This window comes from Hipposideros armiger, unplaced genomic scaffold (genome assembly GCF_001890085.2).
Source record: "Hipposideros armiger isolate ML-2016 unplaced genomic scaffold, ASM189008v1 scaffold_937, whole genome shotgun sequence".
In the NCBI taxonomy this organism is placed as follows: Eukaryota; Metazoa; Chordata; class Mammalia; order Chiroptera; family Hipposideridae; genus Hipposideros; species Hipposideros armiger.
In genome coordinates, this window is record NW_017732287.1 from 396807 (window position 1) to 416515 (window position 19709).

The 19709-nt window shown below is 45.1% G+C and overlaps 1 protein-coding gene across 4 annotated transcripts in view; it reads right to left on the minus strand.

The window, feature by feature from the left end:
- CMTM7 (CKLF like MARVEL transmembrane domain containing 7) overlaps window positions 1–19709 on the minus strand; it is a 64719-nt gene that overhangs the window by 36773 nt on the left and 8237 nt on the right. Inside the window, exon 1 of one of the 4 annotated variants that reach the window (XM_019630725.1) lies at window positions 14942–15058. The exons of 2 other annotated variants lie outside the window; for them this stretch is intronic. In XM_019630725.1, the coding sequence (XP_019486270.1) occupies window positions 14942–15043 (102 nt within the window). In that variant the 5' untranslated portion in view covers window positions 15044–15058. Of the gene's footprint in view, window positions 1–14941; window positions 15068–19709 lie in introns of those variants that run through there. One more of the 4 variants, XM_019630727.1, reaches the window with a different exon arrangement.

A 19709-nucleotide genomic window follows, 5' to 3' on the forward strand; every position in this document is an offset into this window, starting at 1 on the left:
TTTTTTTTTTTTTTTTTTTTTTTTGGCCTCCAAGCTGTGGGACTAGGCAGATGAATTCCGCAGCAAAGCCCTAACTGTAAAGCTTCCTCAAAGGACTCAATGATCTATGTGTGTTGGGGGCGGTGGTGGTGAGACACGTAAGAAGCTAATGGGGCCGGCCGAGTGGCTCAGTTGGTTAAGAGCGTGAGCTCTAAGCAATGGGGTCGCTGGTTTGATTTCCACATAGGCCAGTGATGCTGTGCTTGAGCTGAGCTGCCAACAGGTGGCAGGACGGCTCAGCTGGTGAGAGTACATGCTCCTAACAACAAGGGTGCCGGTTCGACTCCTGCATGGGATGGTGGGCTACACCCATCTGCAACTAAGATTGAACACGGCACCTTGAACTGAGTGGCCGCAAGCTGCCGATGGGCGACTGGATGGTGACTGAAACTGGAGCTGAGCTAGCTGCGCCCTCCATAACTAAGATTGAAGGACAACAATTTGGCTGTTCCCCTTCCCCAATTCCCCAATAAAATCTTAAAAAAAAAAAAAAAAAAGCAGCTTAAATGGCCAGATGTTCTGATCCCCTTGGCCTCAGTAAGGAGGTATAGAAAGAACATCCAACACCCTGATAGTGCATGGGGCTGGCTACGTTGCCTCACAATGGCCACAGCCACACTTCCAGTCTCACACGCGGTTCCAAAGCCCTGCTGCTCCCCATCAAGAAGCAGAATCGGTTTCTCCCCTCCTTGAACCTGGGCAGCCTCAGTGGCTGCCCAGAATGTGGTGGAAGTGACACTGTGTGACTCCCACGGCTAGGGCATAGGCCTCCATACAACTTCCTTCTGGCCCTCTGTTTTGCGATGCTCACCGTTGGACCCTCCCACCATGTTACCAGGAAGCAAAGATCACTCGGAGTGGCCACATGTAGGTGTCCAGCCAACAGTCTCAGTTAAGGGTCCCAGCCAATAGTAAGCATCAACTGTGACATGTGAGCAGGTGAGCCTTCAGCCCATGCCAGCCCCAGCTTTCACGTCTACCCAGCTGAGGCCCAGTCATTGCAAGAGCAAAGACAAACCCGCTTTACTGTGCCCTGCCCAAATTCCTGACCCACAGAATTTGTGAGCATAAGAAGTGGTTGTTTTACGCCGCTGCATTCTGGGGTAATATGATATGCAACTGTAGAAGCTGGAGCGGGTACTTGAACAAAAGAAGGTCCCGCTTGGTCTATTTTGAAAGTAGCACATGAATTGTTCTGAGTTTCATATTTTGATGTTTTGCACAGGGAAGCTGAGATCTGTCCAGAGGACAGTGATGAGCCCAGGTGAGAGAAAACATCTGCGACCCGCACCTGGGACTCTGGCTTAAAAATGTCCCCTCACAGGAGATGCTCTTGGGGCTGAAATGCAGCTGTCGCCTCTGCACACTGTCACTAAGTATTATATAATGAAACAGCTGTGGTGGAGATGACTAGAGAATGGCTCAAACCCCCAACTCCACCCTGAATCACTGAGTAGATGTTCATCCTGACTCATCCGCAGATGAGCAGCTCCGACGGGGCGAAAACTGCCGAGCCTGGAGGCCCCGAGCTTGCTTTAGTTAAATGAAAAATGCCAGTGACAGTCAGAGGCATTTTGAGAGCTCTTGGTTTGGGCTTCCCGGTAGCCGTGGAATCTAAGAGAGAGAAGGAGGAAGACAAGAACTGTTGCCTTGGCGTTTTCTCGGCCCCACCCCTGAGCAGCTCAGCTTGGAAGAGCCATTTATTGATGCTTCCTGGTAAGATGTCATTTGAAAAGAGCATCCTGTTACCAAGTATACCTACATATTGATTTTCTTTAAATTAAATGTGGCAACTCTCTCCGCAGCACTGCAGTACAGGTAGGCCCTTTGGAGTGGCGAGCGCATACTGCCTAATGTGTGCTTTGGGACTGCGCCAGCCTCCCACTTTTCTCGACTTAAGCTAGTAGCCCGCTGGTCACAGAAGCATGCAAGACATGTGGGCAATGCTGAGTCACTCCAGTTACCTCAGCTGACCCCAGCCCAGATCAGATGACAGAAGTCAATCCCCAGACGTGGAAGAAAGACATGGAAGTTCATGATTAGCAGAGCTAACCCCAGCTGACTTCAATCATGTGAATAATAAACACTTGTATGCCATCCAGGTTTTATGACTATTTGTCCTGCAGCGAAAGCTAACTGATACATCTTTTTTTTCAGAATATTCCAGGTTTCCCAGTTAGGCAACCCTAGTTTTGAAAGGAGAAAGAAGAATAAAGCTATTCATTCAGTGATTATTTCTTGAGTACCTACCACATTCCCACCCACGCGGAGCTTAGCACTAGTGATACGAGGCTACCTTGGTTTCCACCTTGCCAAAGACAATCCCAAGGAAACCCTGATGCAGGAGAAATAGTTCTGCTGCTCAGTATTTTGGCCACTATCCCGGGGAAGTAAATACATGGAGAAGCTGTGGGGCCAGCCCCAGCAGGACGCCTGGCATCCAGCCTTGGGTACTTGCTGCTGAATTTGAGAATGTGGGTGTGAGATGCCTTGATTAAAAACCCAGGCAGCAGAATGCCAAATCTGTGCCAGCCTGGGGAAGAAGAAATCATTCTGAGAGTAAAAAAAAACCAACAACAACAACAAAAAAACAAGCTCACAAAAACCATTAAGGGATTGTAAGCATGTGTCACTGATGGAAAAACCACAGTGGTGAAGGATGCGTGGTTGTCATATGGTACCCAGGGAGGAGCGGAGAAGGACGTCTGATTATTGGCCAAAGGCTGGCCTCCAATCAGAATAAGTCAGGCTGAAGGGGAGCAATAAAGCATGGGTAGCAACTCCATAGGTCAAACAGTCATTTCACAAACACAATTGTTAGCGGGCCAGTTATCCTCCCTGGACCTCAGTTTCCTCATCTTTAAAATGGGGATAATAAAACCTAGCACACCGAGTTGATGTGAGGGTTAAAGGAGCTGATTTGGGCAAGACATTTAGAATAGCCTGGTACTACTCTAGTAAACACCCAACAAACGTTAGGTATTAAAACTTTCAGAGGTATGCCGGGAAGAGTAACATGGGACGATGTTTGAGATGCGCTCAGCACAAAGTAGCACTTAAACCAGCGGTTCTCAACCTGTGGGTTGCGACCCCTTTGGGGGTCGAATGACCCTTTCACAGGGGTTGCCTAAGACCATCGGAAAACAAAAAGATATTTACATTATGATTCATAACAGTAGCAAAATTACAGTTATAGAGTAGCAACGAAAATAATTTTATGGTTGGGAGTCACCACAACATGAAGAACTGTATTAAGGGGTCGCGGCATTAGGAAGGTTGAGAACCACTGACTTAAACAGTGATTCTTCTACGCGCAGCGAGTTGTCACCGGGAGTTGAGCACAATATAAGGACTGCTTAGACATAGGCCTATCCTAAAGGGTAAGGCATTTCAGACCCAGACACAAGTACTTTAAAAGAAAATGGGGGATAAATACGAGCACTGTCAGAGAGGTACAATTTATAAGGAAGGATGCTTGGAGGAGAGAGGCGGCCAGGCACGTCCACCGTGAAGCACAGATGTGGCCCTTGTGTGGACTTTGCAGGAGGTAGAATTTGAACATACAGAGAACGGAAAATGGAGGCTTCCAGCAGAGCGGACACGGCCAAAGAAGGCATCGGGGTGGAAGGACACAGGGCAGATTTGGGAACCGGTGAGCTGTCCATTTTAGGCAAACCCCTCACGTGTGTAAAGGGGCATGATGGGAAGACAGCTGGCAGGGAGCAGTGGGACGTTGGACTCTCGGCTGAGAAAGGAGACATTATTGGTGGACAATGGGCAGCCAGTGAAGGCTATGGAGCCGAAAAGAGCCTTAGGCAGAACCGCACTTTTGGAAAATTAATCTGCAGGCAGACTGGAGATGGCGGACAAGAGGCTCAGAGGAGGAGGAGGAGGAGGAGGCCGTGTCCATCCTAGCAAGGTTCTGAGGACTAGAATGAAACACCAGCCTAAGGGACGGGCAGGAGACAGGTGAGAGGAGGGCAGCAGGTAGCACGGATGCCCCAGGGTGGCCTTCAGGAGTCAAGGCTACACGGTACTGTGGGGAGCAAGCCCCCCCATCACGGGGTCCACGTGGATGGCGGGGAGCCAACAGGAAACTCCCCTCAATACTTGGTAGGGAGGTAGCTGCCTCAGATTCCTCAGGCTGCTGACAGCATGCTCAAAAGCAGCTGGCAATTCCATCTGTATTGCCACATACAAAACCATGATTAAAAAATGCACCAGGCCAGGCCTCACCCTTTCTGCAGGCCATTAGCTGTCCCCCTCTCCTGCTGTCGACCCAGCTCTGGAGAATAACTTCCCAGCCAGGACCTCCCCCGCCTGCCCTCTGGCTGCCCCTGCGTCCAGGGAGCAGAAAGTCGGCCGTGGTTAACCAGCCCCTTCCGACAGGCAAGACAGCGGGGGGGGGCCTGTGGTGTGGACACCTCGACCCCTTCTTCCTCCGTCCTCCCTCCTCCCGCTACCTTGTCCTCCGTTCAACCGTTCAACCGCACACACACGAGTTGTGACCTGCGCCCCCAGTTTCAGTGAGGTCATTTCAGGAAGCAGGCGTTGAACAGGCCCTTCTCTGATGCCTGCACTCTCCTTGGCTCTCTCACTTCTGAGTCACCTGAGGGCCAGGTGAAAACAAAGACCTCCCTTCAGAAAGTTCCTCACCCCCTTGGCCTTCGTTTATGAAAAATGACCTGGTAAGGCTGGAGCCCGGGCACTCCCTGAATTTGCCCTCACTGGGCCTGCAGACCCGCCCTGGAGCCTCCTGGCTGCTGCTACAGGCCTGGTGGTGAGACAAAGAGGGCCTTTCAGTCCCCAGGAAGCAGCCCTGCTTCTGTCCTGGTCCGGTTGCCTTTGGAGGAAGTGGGGAAGACATGAAAGTGAAGGAGCCATGAACAAAAGGTTCCTAAACAAAACCTCCTCTCATGCACCTGGTAACGGGCGCTGCACCACTCAGATAACCCAACACAAACTCACTGTCCTCCCAGGGCCATGGTGTGTGTGTGCGGGGGTGGGGGTGGGGGCGGCATTTGGCAGCACCTCAATAAGGTGAAACAAATCCACTTCAATCTAGCTGCTGGGTTCAATGCTTCTTCCTAAATCCTGTTTCTGAATTGAGTTTTGTAACTTCATGTTTTTCTAACATGAGAGAAGAATGGAGAAACAGGCAAAGCTAAGAAGCACAGCAATCACAGGAAGAAGAAAGAAGCAAGGATTCAGAATACTCCACACTAGACTCTTAGTATGTGAAGGTCTTGAAGGGAAGGACTGAAAGTAGGCTGGGTCAGTAGTAAGTTTATGGATAAATTCTCTTCAGGCTATCAAAAACCCTTGACAAAATATTAGCATATCAAATCCAACCATACACACACACACACACACACACACACACACACACACACACACACACACTGCACAACAAGTAACTAAAGCTTATTCCAGGAACACATGGCTGGTTCAACATTTAAAAATTAATGGATGCACCATATGAACAGACTAAAGGAGAGAAACCAAATATTAGTTTTCTGCATCAATTGATGTGGAAAAAGCATTTCACAAAATTCAATATCCATTCTTGATTAAAAAAACTTTTAGCAAATTAGGATAGCAGGGACGTCCTTAACCTAATGTAGGACAGCTACAAAAACATCTACAGCTAACGTCATACTTAGTGGTGAGACTGCATGCTTTCCCCCCTAAGCTAGGGAACAAAGGATGTCCTCTCTCACCACTCCCATTCAACATACCTCTGCAAGTTGCAATAAGGTAAGAAAAAGAAATGAAAGGCATATAGATTGAAAAGGAAGAAACAAAATTCTTTTTTTCTGTTTTTTAGCTGAGCCATTCTGCCACCTGTTGGCAGCTCAACAGCAGCTCAGCTTGGGCCAGGAATTGAACCGGCAACACTGTTGCTCAGAGCTCGCACTCTTGAGCAAGCTCTTAATTAACTGAGCCACTCAGTCGGCCTGAAACAAAACTTTATTTGTAGACAACATGATTACCTATGTAGAAAATCCCAAAGAATCTACAGAACAAGATCCTAGAACTAATAAACAACTTTAGGAATATCATAGGTTGCAAGATCAATATACACAAATCAACTGTGTTTCCATATATAGCAATCCATAACTAAAATGAAACATTAGAAACAGATAAGACTATTTACAGGAGCAGCCAAAAAAAAAAAGGGGGAGGAAATATTTACTAGGTTTAAATCTAACTTTGTAGTATGCTGAAAACTATAAGATACTGATGAAAGAAATCAAAGAAGACCTAAATGAAAGGAAAGGTACAACATACGAGGGATTCGACGATGCAATATTGTTAACATGTCAATTCTCCCCAAATTGATATACAGGTTCAACACAACCCCAATCAAATTGCCACAAGCTTTTTGGGTAGATATTGACAAGCCGATTCTAAAATTTATATGGGAAGGCAAAGGGGTTATGAGGTGGGGAGAGGGGTTGACCACAAAATGACAACAGCACAGGGAAATTGTGGGGGGTGATGAGGCTGGTCTACATCACACTATGGTGACAGATACATGATTCTATGCATTCATCAAAATGCACATCACTGTTCTAGAAGTTGTAAGATTGACTGTGGTGATGGTGGCACATACTGTGTAAATACACTAAAAGGCACTGAATTGTGTACTTTAAATGGATGAACTGTATGGAATGTGAATTGTATCTCAACAAAGCTGTACCAAAAAACTAAAACCAAAAAACAAAAGACATCTGCATAGAGATGGTCTGATGATACTGTCGAGCCACAGAGTGAGAGGTGATGGAGATAAGATGAAATTCAGAGGTCCCACCCTCACTACTCTACATAAAAACCTCCCTGCGGCATTTCCACAGGCTTTATTCTGAGCTCTGACTTTCTCTGCCCTGGAATTTCTTGATAACAATAGAAAAACCTTCCAGAAAAGCCCCTGATGTAGGAATGGCACAGCCCCCAATACTCACAGTTCATCCACACCAGTGCCCAGGTTTTTCCGAACTTGCCGAACAATTCATATGCTGACCCTCCCTCTACATTCATATATGAGTGTGCACACACATATATATAGAATTACTAGGACATTGAAATTTCCCTTCTACTTCACAGGAATGAGACCAAGAAAACAGGCATGATTCACCCAGGGTTACTCAGAGGACGGGTAGCAGAGGCAAAAGCCAACTCTGTGTTTGTTCCCCTTCACCTAGATGCCTCTCTGCTAGGCGAAAAACACGAGCCTGGCACGTATTACATGCTCCACGCTTGATAGTTAAAGGAAAAATAAAACATCTGCAATGCCCTGAATGAGGGTGGGTTCTCTCCTCATTCAGACACTGATCTGTGCTAATCTAATGTTCCTATCAAAAGGACCACTGCAGACTCATAGAAATAAGGTGGGGACATGTAAAGGGGCAAAGAGGATGAAGACCGTATAGGAAATACAACTATAATGACTACTAAGAACAGGTCCAACTGATTTCTGAGGAAACGGTTAAAGATGAAAGATCTCACTAGGACACTGAAAGGAGGTAAGAAAGCAATAACTAACATTCATTCAGAGCTCAAATATATCATGTAGGATCTGCACAGCAACCCTTGGGACCAGGTAATAGCATCTTCCCCATTTTACAGATGAGGAAACTGAGGCACACAGCGATTAGGTGACTTATCCTAGATCTCACTCAAGCCATGGGAATCCCACTGCCTTTTACTAGCTTCTGTGACCTGTAAAAGCTACATAACCTCCCAAAGCTTAAGTTTTCTGGAAAGTGGAGATGACAAATAATACCCCACTTAGAGGGCTATTTCATCTGAGATAATACCTAAAAAGCACTAACCACAGCACCTGGCACATATTACATGCTCTACATGTGTTAAATGCAAAATAAAACCCTCATCGGGTGTATGGAACAATTTTATTACGGTAAACAAATCTGCAGGCCTCATAACATTCTTGAGGTACCATTTCTTCCTCCTGAACTGGATTTTCTGGAAGGAGTCTCTTTCTGCATGCGATTTAGAAACTAAACAGAAGCCGCCACCTCATCAGCCTTCCTTTCCTTCCCAGTGGAGAGGGCCCTCCTAGCAGTGCTTGGCCTTTGTTTTTCCTCACCTTTTCCCTTGGCCCCAAGGAATAAAGAATGGTATTGACTTAAAGTGGACATCTGTTCAGGGGCAGATGGTCTGTGCAATTTGAACATTGATTATTTTAGTAATTTGTATTTTACCTCTTCTTAAAGTAAGAAGGCAATAAAAGAAATATCAAAGATGAAGGAAAGAGCAGAGATTTGCACCAACTAGGAACTATGAGTGCAGCGTTGAAATATCAGTATGAAGAGCAACAAAGAAGGTGCAAACTTGCAAAGTCAACACAAAGTTAAGAAGGAAAATTGAACCAAGAAAGCTTAGGTTGGTCATTAGGAAGGGGGCGTGGGGGAGTTCCCTAGAAATAGACTCTGAAACAGGTCCCCAGCCCCCATGACAGTTAAGGGGCAGACAATAATCCAGGAAAGAATAAATAATTATGAAGTAGAGAATCCCATGCTATGACTTCGACTATGTACTGTTAAATGAAAAGAGCAATGTAAAAATCATCGAAAAAAAAGTAAGGTGCCCCCTTTACAATGGAGGGACCAGGCTGACAACACCTGAGTCTACTGAGAAATCCTAACAGCATGAAAACAGAGATAACCAGACATCACGTACCTCCTGATGGAAATACACACCACCACCCAGGAAGTGGTCCTGCAACAAATAAACAAATCTGAACCCAATGAACCTCTAGATCTAATCTCCAATATGTAGGAAATACTCGGAACTGGAGAACTTAATGACACCACAGGAATGCATTCAGACACCTCTACTCAGTGGGAAGGAACTCTAGGAATGAATGATCAAATTTATTCAAGAAATAAACTATAAGGAAAAGAAAGGAGGGGCAGGAACCCTAAGATTAAAAGAGACTTGAGAAATATATGAATGAAATACAATGTTTGGTTTTTGTTTGAACCCTGATTTAAACAAACCAACAGTTTAAAGACACACACACACACACACACCCCTGGGGAAACCTGGACAGGATATTTGATGATGTTAAGTAATTGTTAGTTTTTTAAGGTGTGACAATAGTAATGTAAATATATAATATAATATAAAACAATAACAGTCATAATTAAAAAGAATGCATACTGAAAAAGGAGTCTAGGATTTGCTTCAAAATAATCCACGGGATAGATGAAAGAAATAGATGAAACAAGATTGGTCATGTGTGGATAACTGTTATAACTGGGTGATAAGTAGGTGTGGGGTCATTATAACATTCACAATGTGCTTATGTTGAAAATTTCCCATAATAAAAACTTTAAAAAGCAAGGTACGGAACAGTGAGTATATGTTTACCACAGAAACAATGCTGCCACCAGGGAAGGGTGTCAGGCAAACGAGGTGTGGAGAAAAAAAAGTTTATCCTTTTAGGATTTGTGAATTTTGAATTGACCATGTGAATATATACTATTATATGTGCTATATAAGTTAAAACTATTATCTATTATATAATATTGTATACAGAATATATATTTTATATATTACCTATTTTTTTTTTTTAAAGATTTTTATTGGGGAATTGGGGGATGGAAACAGTGCTGGGGAATTGGGGGAAGGGGAACAGATAAGTTTCTGTCCTTTTGTTCTTCAGTCTAGTTGTGGAGGACGTTGCTTCACTGGCCCAAGTTGGCACCATCATTGCGCTCTTCCCGGGAGAGGCACATCACTCGCCGGCTTCTGGACGGCCGCTCACAGCGGCTGCTGGCTGCTCACGCTGGCCGCTGGCCACACACGGTAGCCCATGGCAGCCCACTGCAGCAGGGGCTGCAGCCTATGCCGTCGCCGGCAACTCACAGCAGCCCAGCTCCAGGTTGAGCTGTTGTTCAGCATCTTAGCTGTGGAGGGCAGTGTCACTGGCCCTCATATGTGGGGGCCTTCTGGCGTCCCAAGCCAGTTCTTAACCATCGTGCCACTCGGCCGGCCCTATGTTACCTATTTTTAAAGCAATTTAAAATTTAAAAACAATAATTACAGCAGAGACAGCTAAGTGATACCAAAATCTGTGCTCTTCCTTCCAAATTATAGGGCTGTGGCTGAGAAGTGGCACCTGGCCAGGGAACAAGGAAGGGGAAAGGCCACTGTGTTAAACCACTGATATTTGAGGGTTAATTTGTTACAGCAGGTGGCTTTACACTAATACAATTAAGAACTGTGAGAAATGCTCTGAATGAAAAGAATTGGGTGCTACCAGAGGGGTTATAAGGGAAATGTAAATTAGAAACCTCCGAGTACAAAGTGGCTTTATAATAGCTTCTAATTATTATAATCTTATAATGGTCAATTAATTGGTTCATTCATTTGTTTTCATCGCATGTCACTACCCCTATGAACCATATTCATGCTGTAAATTAGAAATTATTTTGAAAGCAATAAAATAACATCCATATCCTATGACTGAATAATCCCATCTCTCAGAATTTATCTTAACGAAAATAACCCTAGTCAGAAGAAAGTTTTCCTGCACACTACCAAAAAAAAAAAAAAGGATTGGCAAATTTTTTTTGGTAAAGAACCAGAGAGTAAATAATTTAGGGTTTGAGGGCCATACAATCGCTATGGCAACTACTTAACTCTGCTGCATAATGTGAGAGCAGTTATATGCAATCCCTGAATGAGTGGGCTTGGCTGTGTACCAACACATTAAAACAAACAGCTGGCAGGCTGAATTTGGATGGCAGGCTATTGCTTGCCGACCCCTGCAAACGTTCAGTGTAATATCATTTATAGTAGCTAAAAGCTCAAAGACAACCTACATGTTCCAAAGTGAATGGTTATTAAAGAATATCCTCTTGGATGATTGCACAATTATAAAGGTTTTACAGCAAGAGCCATGTTACTAAATACTAAATTTTATGATATAGAAAATAAGTGGGAAGCAGAATCCAGGACTGTAATCAGTAGGATTACAGCCCTGCAAACCTCTCCTATATATACACTTACACGAGGCCCCAACTGCAACATTTGTGGACTTTATGCAATGGTGGGCCGTGGGTGAATTTTGGGTTTTTTTAAATACTTTTTTGGATCTAATTATGTTAATATTGCTCTAATCATATTTGTGTAATAATATGACATCTCAAAAATAAAACGCTAGACCTATAAAACGCCTTTAGTGGAAGACCTAGATGAAATGGATAAGTTACCATGCTCACTGCATCATGCATTCCTCCAGCAGTTCCTGTAAGACACCTGACAATGATGAAGTTGTCAAAGCCTAACAGAACCACTACTGATTGACTTCCGTGGCTAAGAGCTCTCCCACCCTCCACCGGTACCAAAAAGCCCATTTTGTGAGCTCACCAAGAAATTTCCAAACCCTCTCCCTTCTCTCTCAGCTCTGGGCCTTTGCATAGGCTGTTCCCTCTTTCAGATAACTCTTCCCAACTTTTCCTCCTGCTTTGCCCCTTCCCATCCTCAGATCTCAGCCTGGAGGAGTCTTACCCACAGCCTAGGCGGGACCCGTTATCTGTGCTCACAGCTCCTTCTGTTTCCTCCTTCGTGATGCTCAGCACCCTTGCACTAACCACACTTCACTGATTCAAAGATGCTCATTCTTGCACATTTTTACTTCCCTCAAAGCAGGGGTATCTTCAACGACTGCTGCAGGCCGGACCACACAGCAGTTGTGGAGTAGTCACCTGCCTGCCGTGTGCCAACATTCAACGTGCCAGCATCAAAACTGGCAGAATGGGTGGCAGCAGCATGGAAGAAAATCCTGGAGCAAGAGCGGAGCACGCTTTGAAGCCCTGGGAGCCAGAGGTTTTGTGGGACTAAAATAGTGAGATGGCAAATCAGGCATGTTTAGCGTCGTTCCCGAAGCAGGCGTACGAGCCCAGCCCCGGTGGCTTTTCATTTTTTGATGGAATCTTCTAAGGAATATTGTATTGCTTACAGTCCGGATGGCACAGGGGACGACAGTGTGTGTGTAAAAAGACATTTTAAAGAAAAGAACTTAGAAAAGGAGGGCTCGGACTGTACATCCATTTTAAGAATATCTTTATTTTCCTTCATCAATTTTCCTTTATATGTATTCACAAGAATACATAACATCTCCATTTAATTAAGTCTGAAAGATCTCTTTCCGTAATCCTCAAATAAAAGTTTTAAATAAGAGAGATTTGTGACATATGATCATATAACAAAACATTGCCTTCCGTCCCTCCTTCCTTCCTCCCTCTCTCCTTTCCTTCCCTTCTTAGCAGTGCCTAAAACAATGGTGCCCTAGAGGTGATGAAACACCACACCTGCTTAGTGTGCAGATTTCCAGCCCACAGAGGAGGGGCAGGCCTGCCTTGTTCACCACTGCACCCCCAGCAGCTGGCACAGGGCTGGGACAGAGTAGGCACTACAGAAATATCTGACAAAGTGACTTGAGGTAGCCTTGGCCAGGTAAACAGCCATAACTAGGACCACACCAAAGGGTTAGTTCCTGAGCCAGAAACAGAAATCCAAAAGTGAGCTGGCCACGTCTGGCACTGGATTCCTTTAGCCTTTAATCCAACACAGTCATGCCACTATTCAGTGTTTTCTGGTGTTGCTTTAAATTAGGAACCATGTCCTAAGAGCTTGACAAACTGACAGACCCTTCTCTCGTCCCTCGGCTTGTCTCTGTTTGCCTTGGCATAGGAACCGACTGTTTTGACAGTGTGCGTCAGTGGAAACCTGTCAACTCAACCAAACACAAAAGAAAGGTGTTCTCACGCTGGCAGCGAGTGCAGAAACTGTATCTTTATCAGAAACGCTGGGTTGGGCATCCCACACTCCCCTTGCTGTGGTCCCCACCTGCACCTCCTCTCAGCCTTCTCCTTGCTCTGCCCAGAGATTCCTTGCTTCCTGGCGTGCAGGCCTGAAGGGAGATGCCCCAGTGCACATTCTGGGCCTGGCGGAGGGACCCTTCCCACAGCTGGGCCTACACCTCACCCCCCCCAGCAGGCACCTCCTGAGACGGCATTATTGTGTCTTCTGAGGAGGAGCCCAGTCATTCAAGCACTTCATCCAGACTGACTTTTTTGAAAGCAGTGCTATTACCAGAGACTGTGGCAAAGAAAATATGCTTGCATTCATTCATTCATTCATTCAAAAAACATCATGAGTGCTTTCTGCGTTCCAAGCACCCTGTTAGGAAATAGGCACCCCGTGGTGGCCCAGACAGAAAGGTCGCTGCCCCACTGCCGTCCAGATCCTGGTGGTAAAGACCCACCATAAATGAGTAACAAGTGAACAAGGTGATTTTGGCTAGAGAAGTGAAGAAATAAGAACTGGGCAATAGGATACGGTGATGGGGGGAAGGGCTGTTAGGGTGGAGTTAGGGGGCTACTTTAAACAGGCGACTGGGGAAGGCCCTTCAGAGGCAGTCTCTAGACCGGGGTTTGTTTCTGTTTCCTTATTTTTAAATATGAAAAAATAAGGTCCTAGAGTCCTCTGCACACAACTGCCAGAAAGAGTAGAGAATCCTGCCTCTTAAAGGCCTCCGACAGAAAATGGCAAATACCACTTCTACTCTCCTTCCACTGATAAGAACGAGTCGCATGGCCACACTTACACACAAAGGCTGCAGGAAATGTCTGCACAGCAGTGAACCAAACAAGCCCTCGCTGTGAAAGAGGACGGAGCATGAGTTTTTGGTTAACGGCTAACTCTCTCTACCATCAAGTTAACCCCTGTATGGCAACATCTGACTACATAATTACCATGAATTCAGATGCTTGGCAAAAAATGTGAAAAATAATAGTACCTAAGTCATAGAGCTGCTATGAGGATTAAATGAGGTAACTCATGTCAAGTTCATAGAACAGGACTTGGTCGGTGACAAGGCCTCAATAACTTGTAGCCATTGTCCCAAGGCTGTAACATTTGAGCTAAGCTTGGTTTTCTGTTTAAAACAGGACATTCAGTCAAGCTTAATTTGAACTATTAACTTCACATAGGAAGTTAGCAAAAGGGACTTCTGTGAAAACAAAAGCACTAAAATGGAAATGAGCTGTGCCAGAATCCAAACATGTTTTCTTTTTCTTTTGCCTCCACCGTAGCTACAATATGCTGAGAATCAGAGGCCCCCCCCCCAAGCCAACTTTATTATCCAATGATGGAGCTGTTCTGTCCCAGGCTCTTCATGAATGCCAAGGTCATGAAAAACTAGAAAGACTGACTAGCTGTTCCAGATTGAAAGAGATCAAAGAGACATGACAACTGAAAGTAACGTGTGACCACAATGGGATCCTAGACCAGAAAAAAGACACTAGTGGATCAACTGGTGAAATCTGAATAAGGCTGGTAGATTAGGTAATGGCACTGGTGTCATCGATTTCCTGATTTAGGTAATTGTACCACAGACATGTAAGAGAAGACCCTGCTTAGGACATGCACACAGATTACTGCTGGACAAAAGGGCATTATGTCTGAAGTTTACTCTCAAATGGTTCAGAGAAAAAAAAAAGTATATAAATGGAAAAGGATTAAACCAATGTAGCAAAATGTTAACAATCGGAGAACCTGGGGGAATAGCGTATGAGGAGTTCTTTGTACTATTCCTGCAACGTTTCTGTAAATCTGGAATGACTTATAAATAAAAAGTTACAAAAGTGTACATATACAATTTGGAGACTTAAACCAATCAGGCACTTCTCCTAACATTTAAGAAAATAGCAACTATATCTCACAAGCAGATTAAGCAGGGCTGACTTGACCACCTTCATATACATTTTTTTTTTGAGCTGCAGTTATCTTTAAAGATTCTGCTGGAATGCTGTAAGATTTGGCAGTGTGATGGATTTGCAGGAATTGGGGACACTTGATTCAGTACCTGTAGGCCAGAAGCAGGGCTTCTTTGCAATGCAGTTTTCATCTTTTGCCGCCAACCTGCCGCCTGAGAATGACCCTCTGATGTTCTCTTCGTGTTTGCCATCTTGCTATTTCCGCTTGTTTTCAGCAGAAATGCAAAGATTGCCTCTTTCTTTGAAAAAGCCATCAAGGAAAAAGATATACTAAAATAAAGATGGAGATGCAATTGCCAACCACGGTGGCAAAGGGCGGCTGTCACCTCTCTGAAGTTTCATTCCTGGAAATGAGCAAAGCACTTCTAAAAGGAGAAAACATGAACTGCCTATGCGGAAGATTGTTAGAGTCTGATCACAATGGAAAGTCCTTAGTTGGCTGTATCAGTTTCCTCTGACTGCTGTAACAAATTCCCACAAAGTTGGTGGCTTGGAACAACAGAAATTTATTCTTTCACAGTTAAGGAGGCCAGAAGCCTGAAACCAGTATCCCTAGACTAAGACCATGGTGTCGACAGGCCTGCGCTCTCTCTCGAGACTCTGAGAGAATCCAGTCCTCGCTTCTTCCAGCGTCTGGTGGCTGCCCTGCCTCCCTGGGCTCATGGCCACCACCCTGTGATCTCTGTCACATCTGCATATCACCGTGGCCTTCTCCTCTGTGACTCACAAAAATACTTGTCATTGGATTTAGGGCCCATCCAGATAATTATTTCAAAATCCTTAACTTAATGACATCTAGAAAGACCCTTGTTCCAAATAAGATAATATATATTTGGGGGGAGGGTGCACCATTTGACCCACTACATTAGAAAAGCAATTTTTCATCCCTAAACCACAACCATATGTTGAAGTAACAATCACATCTATAAATAGGGGATTAATGTCACCCCGAACCATGACAGGACACTTATTGTCAGCAAGGAGATGCCCCTCAGGCCCAGGGGATGCACATTACGGTGCCGAGTTTGTCCTCTGCCCAAAGTGGCAGCCAGTAAACGGGACATACTGCGTAATAATGGTGACACTCGAGGAATCCCTGTAAAACCAATGTCACATTATCAATACAAGGGTCACTGTTGCTTCTTTTACCTTTTCCAAGTGACACTCACAACAGTATGTGTCAATGAGGCCCCTTCTCTGAAATCAAACCCCTGTTCTCTAGGGAACTTTTTCCAGTGGTTATGGTCTTAGGTCCTTCCAAGGAGTTAAAACAGATACAGTCAAATTATTTATAACTACCATGACATTGCTTGTAACTGTCCCATGAAAGTTTACATAAATAATTTTGCCCCCTATTGCTTTTATTTTTCATTCAGTAAATATTAGTATGTTTTCCCCTCTCCTTGTTTCAAATAGGAGTTGCAAACATAACATGACAGTTTAAGCGGACAGCAAAAGTAACAACAAAAGTCCTGTGCAGTCTGTCAGGCCACTGCCTGGTATTGTACACCCACAGGACGCCAGATTACTTAGAAACCAGTTTTGCAGGCAGAAGGAGGCTGTAGTCAGGTTTGTATGTCCCCTGAGTGCATCAGCTTAGAGCCTCAGCAGAGATCAGATAGATGGGAAACAATTCCAATGGCTCCTGAGGAAGACAAGCGGGCACTCACTCCATCAGGCACTCAGGCGGGCCCTGCTCACCTGTGCTCCCTTTAACCAGGCCAGCGCACCCATTCCCCAGCTGAGGCAGGGGCACCTGCTGCTAACTCCTCCCACCTACAACCTTCTAATGATTTCCCTTGGACTTGCAGCTGTCTGGCTCAGAGGTCCTGGAGTCTGTAGCCAACAAAGGGTACAAAAGCCCAGCTGCATTGCCTCAAAACATGAGAACCTCTGGGGAGCACCTCACTTTCCAGAGCTCCCTGCAAGATCAGGCTGAGGCCAGACTTTTAAAACCCATCTCTGTCTATCTAGCTCCTTCTCCTGCCCTTACCTTCTTCCCTCACACAAGAAACCAGGTGTACAAGAACCTCCAGCTCTAGCTCTGCTTCCAGGTTAAGCTGACTTCAACACTCCCTGTAATGGATGTTGGGAAAGTCTAAGAACCGTGCTGGTCACGCAGGTCTTCTTATACCCTAGGGTTTCCAGGCTCTTAATATCTTCAAATTAATTGGGAGACTGGAGCAGTGGAAATCTGATTACTGTAGGAACACTAAGTAGAGTCTTTTTCAATGATGAAGGACATGGAAGACCCCTGAAACCGTCTGGGAGATGATCACCAGGTGATGTTTGAGCATCTGAGTTACAGGACAGATGAACAAGTTTGCAAGAGCAGGCAGCATTTGGCCCAGGAATTCTACTTTTAGGAATTTCTTGTGCCCCACAAAACGATCATATGCATAAGGGTATCCTTTACAGCACTGTGAGGTAACAAACGATGGAAAATAACCAAAATGCCTGTCAATAGGGGATTGGGTAAATAAATGTACTGTGGTAAACCCCTTCTCTGAAACACAATGCAGCTGTTAAAGAGAATGCGGAGAATGTCAATATTCTGAATGGATACAGAATTATCTCAAAGATGGAAAGTTAAGTAACAAAAGTACAGAACAGTGAGTATAAGTAAGCTCCCATCTGTGGTGGGAGAACACACACACACACACACACACACACACACACACACACACACACACACACACACACACACACACACACACACACACCCCCAAAGGATTTACAAGTGACTGGTATAACTGGCAGCCTCTAGGGAGGGACAGGGGCAATTGGAGGATTTTTTGTACTTTGAAAATCTTAATCACGTGAATGTTATCTATTTAAAAAAAAAAAGTAAGGACAATTTTGACAACTGTACAACCATAGCTATTGTTCAAATCTAGATTTTTGGTTTTTTAGGAGGGCTCTGGAAAGGGACCCTGGAGGAGAGAGGGACAGCTGTGAGATGGAGGCAGCTCTTACAAGCCTAGTGGCTGCAGGAAAGACCCCACACCAGTTTCCTCATCTGTAAAATGGGAACGCTGACACCTCGTTGGGATGCCACAGTGATGATCCAGTTCTTGCACACAAAGCATTCAGCACAATGCCCAGAGCAAGAACTCAACAAGCAGGCTTACTCCACAGGAGTTCAATGACATATGACCACAGCCCATATAAAAACTATTGTTATTACAAAAATGGCCATTGTGCCTTCTGCCCCGTGCAGTGCTGTTGCCCCATCTTTCCTTGCCAGACCTGATGCAGGATACATGGGCTTCTGTGGGGATATGCGATATCTCCTGCTGCACAAACTAAGTTGCTTACAACAAGAGGCATTTATCATCTCACAGTTTCCATTGGTCAGGAGCCGGGGCAGGAGTCCTCTGCTCAGGGTCTCACAGGGCTGCAGTCAAGATGCTGGCCAGGCTGGGGTTTCATCCGGGACTCTGGGTCCTCATCCAAGCTCACGTGGTTGTTGGTGGAAATCAGCTCCCTGCAGCTATAGGACTGAGGTCCCCACTATCTTACTGGTTGTCAGCTGAGGGCTGCTCTCGGCCTCTAGATACCACCCACTGATGCTTGCCACATGGCCTTCCGCCAGGCCCTCTCCCAACAGGGCAGTTGACTTCCTCAGGGCCAGCAGGAGTATCTCTCCCTTTGGGAAGGACCCAGTACCTCTTTTAATGACTTTCACCTGATTAAGTCCGGCCCATATGGAGATAATCTCCTTTTGATGAACCGGAATCAACTAACTTGGGAACTTAATTATATCGGCCACACCCCTTCACCTTGGCATAGAACTACCATAATCATGGGAATGAATCCCACCATCTTTGCCATATCCTGTTAGTTAGAAGCAAGTCACAGGCCCTGCCCACGGTCAAGAGGAGGGAATTACACAAAGTTGTGACTCAGTGGAAGTCACCCTAGGGTGTGTCCGCCACAGCAGGCTAGCCTGGGAACCTGCTTGCCCTATGTGGAAAGATGGCACACCACAGTGAGAAAAGGCTAGGCCTCGGCCACACCGAGGTTCAGATGCTGGCTTCAGAATTTAATGGATATTTTGAAACGTGGGCAAGTTACAAAACCTCTCAGCCTCTATTCAACCAAAAGCAGGGGAAAACAAATAACAGAGAGTCACTGGAAGGATCAAACAAAGGGAAACTGCATGTAAAATCACCTGACATAGTAGATCAGACTCTTTAATCTTAGTTCTCTCTAGAGGAACTTATGAGTTAAAAACAAAGATAAACCAATGGTTTCTTCTTAAGCCTCCCAGCACCCCCAGAGGTAACGTGTGAAAATATTTTCTAAAATACTACTCATATCCTGTGTCTCTTCAATACTCCAGTGAAGGGTTTTCCCCACTCTGGCTGATTTCATCTTTGGGTGAAATTGTCACTACTACTTGCTGTCACATCTCATGGCACCTTCTTTTAGATCTGCTAACTGCCTGCCCACTGAGGAGCCCAATGGATAAATTATGGTACAGCTAAATGATGGACTTGTATGCAGTTATCACAACATCATTTTCAAATAAGGTTTAATGACATGGGGAAAATGCTCATGCCGTATTGATAATGAAAAAGAAATGACCCAAGCTGTCCTTTTATGAGCTTAAAATCTGAACTCAAACTGCCTGGCTCAAAACTCAGCTTCACTATTTATGGTTCTGTGGCTTTGGACAAGTTACTAACCTCTCTGTGCCTCAGTAAAATGCAGGTAATGACAGGACCTACCTATCACAAGGAGGAAATGAGGTGACACCTAGCCTAGTGGCTGTCAGCTAACTCAATGAGTCATAGATGCTATTGTTATTAGCTAAGTACCACTTTTATCATTTGAGAGGACAAGTTAAAAAAC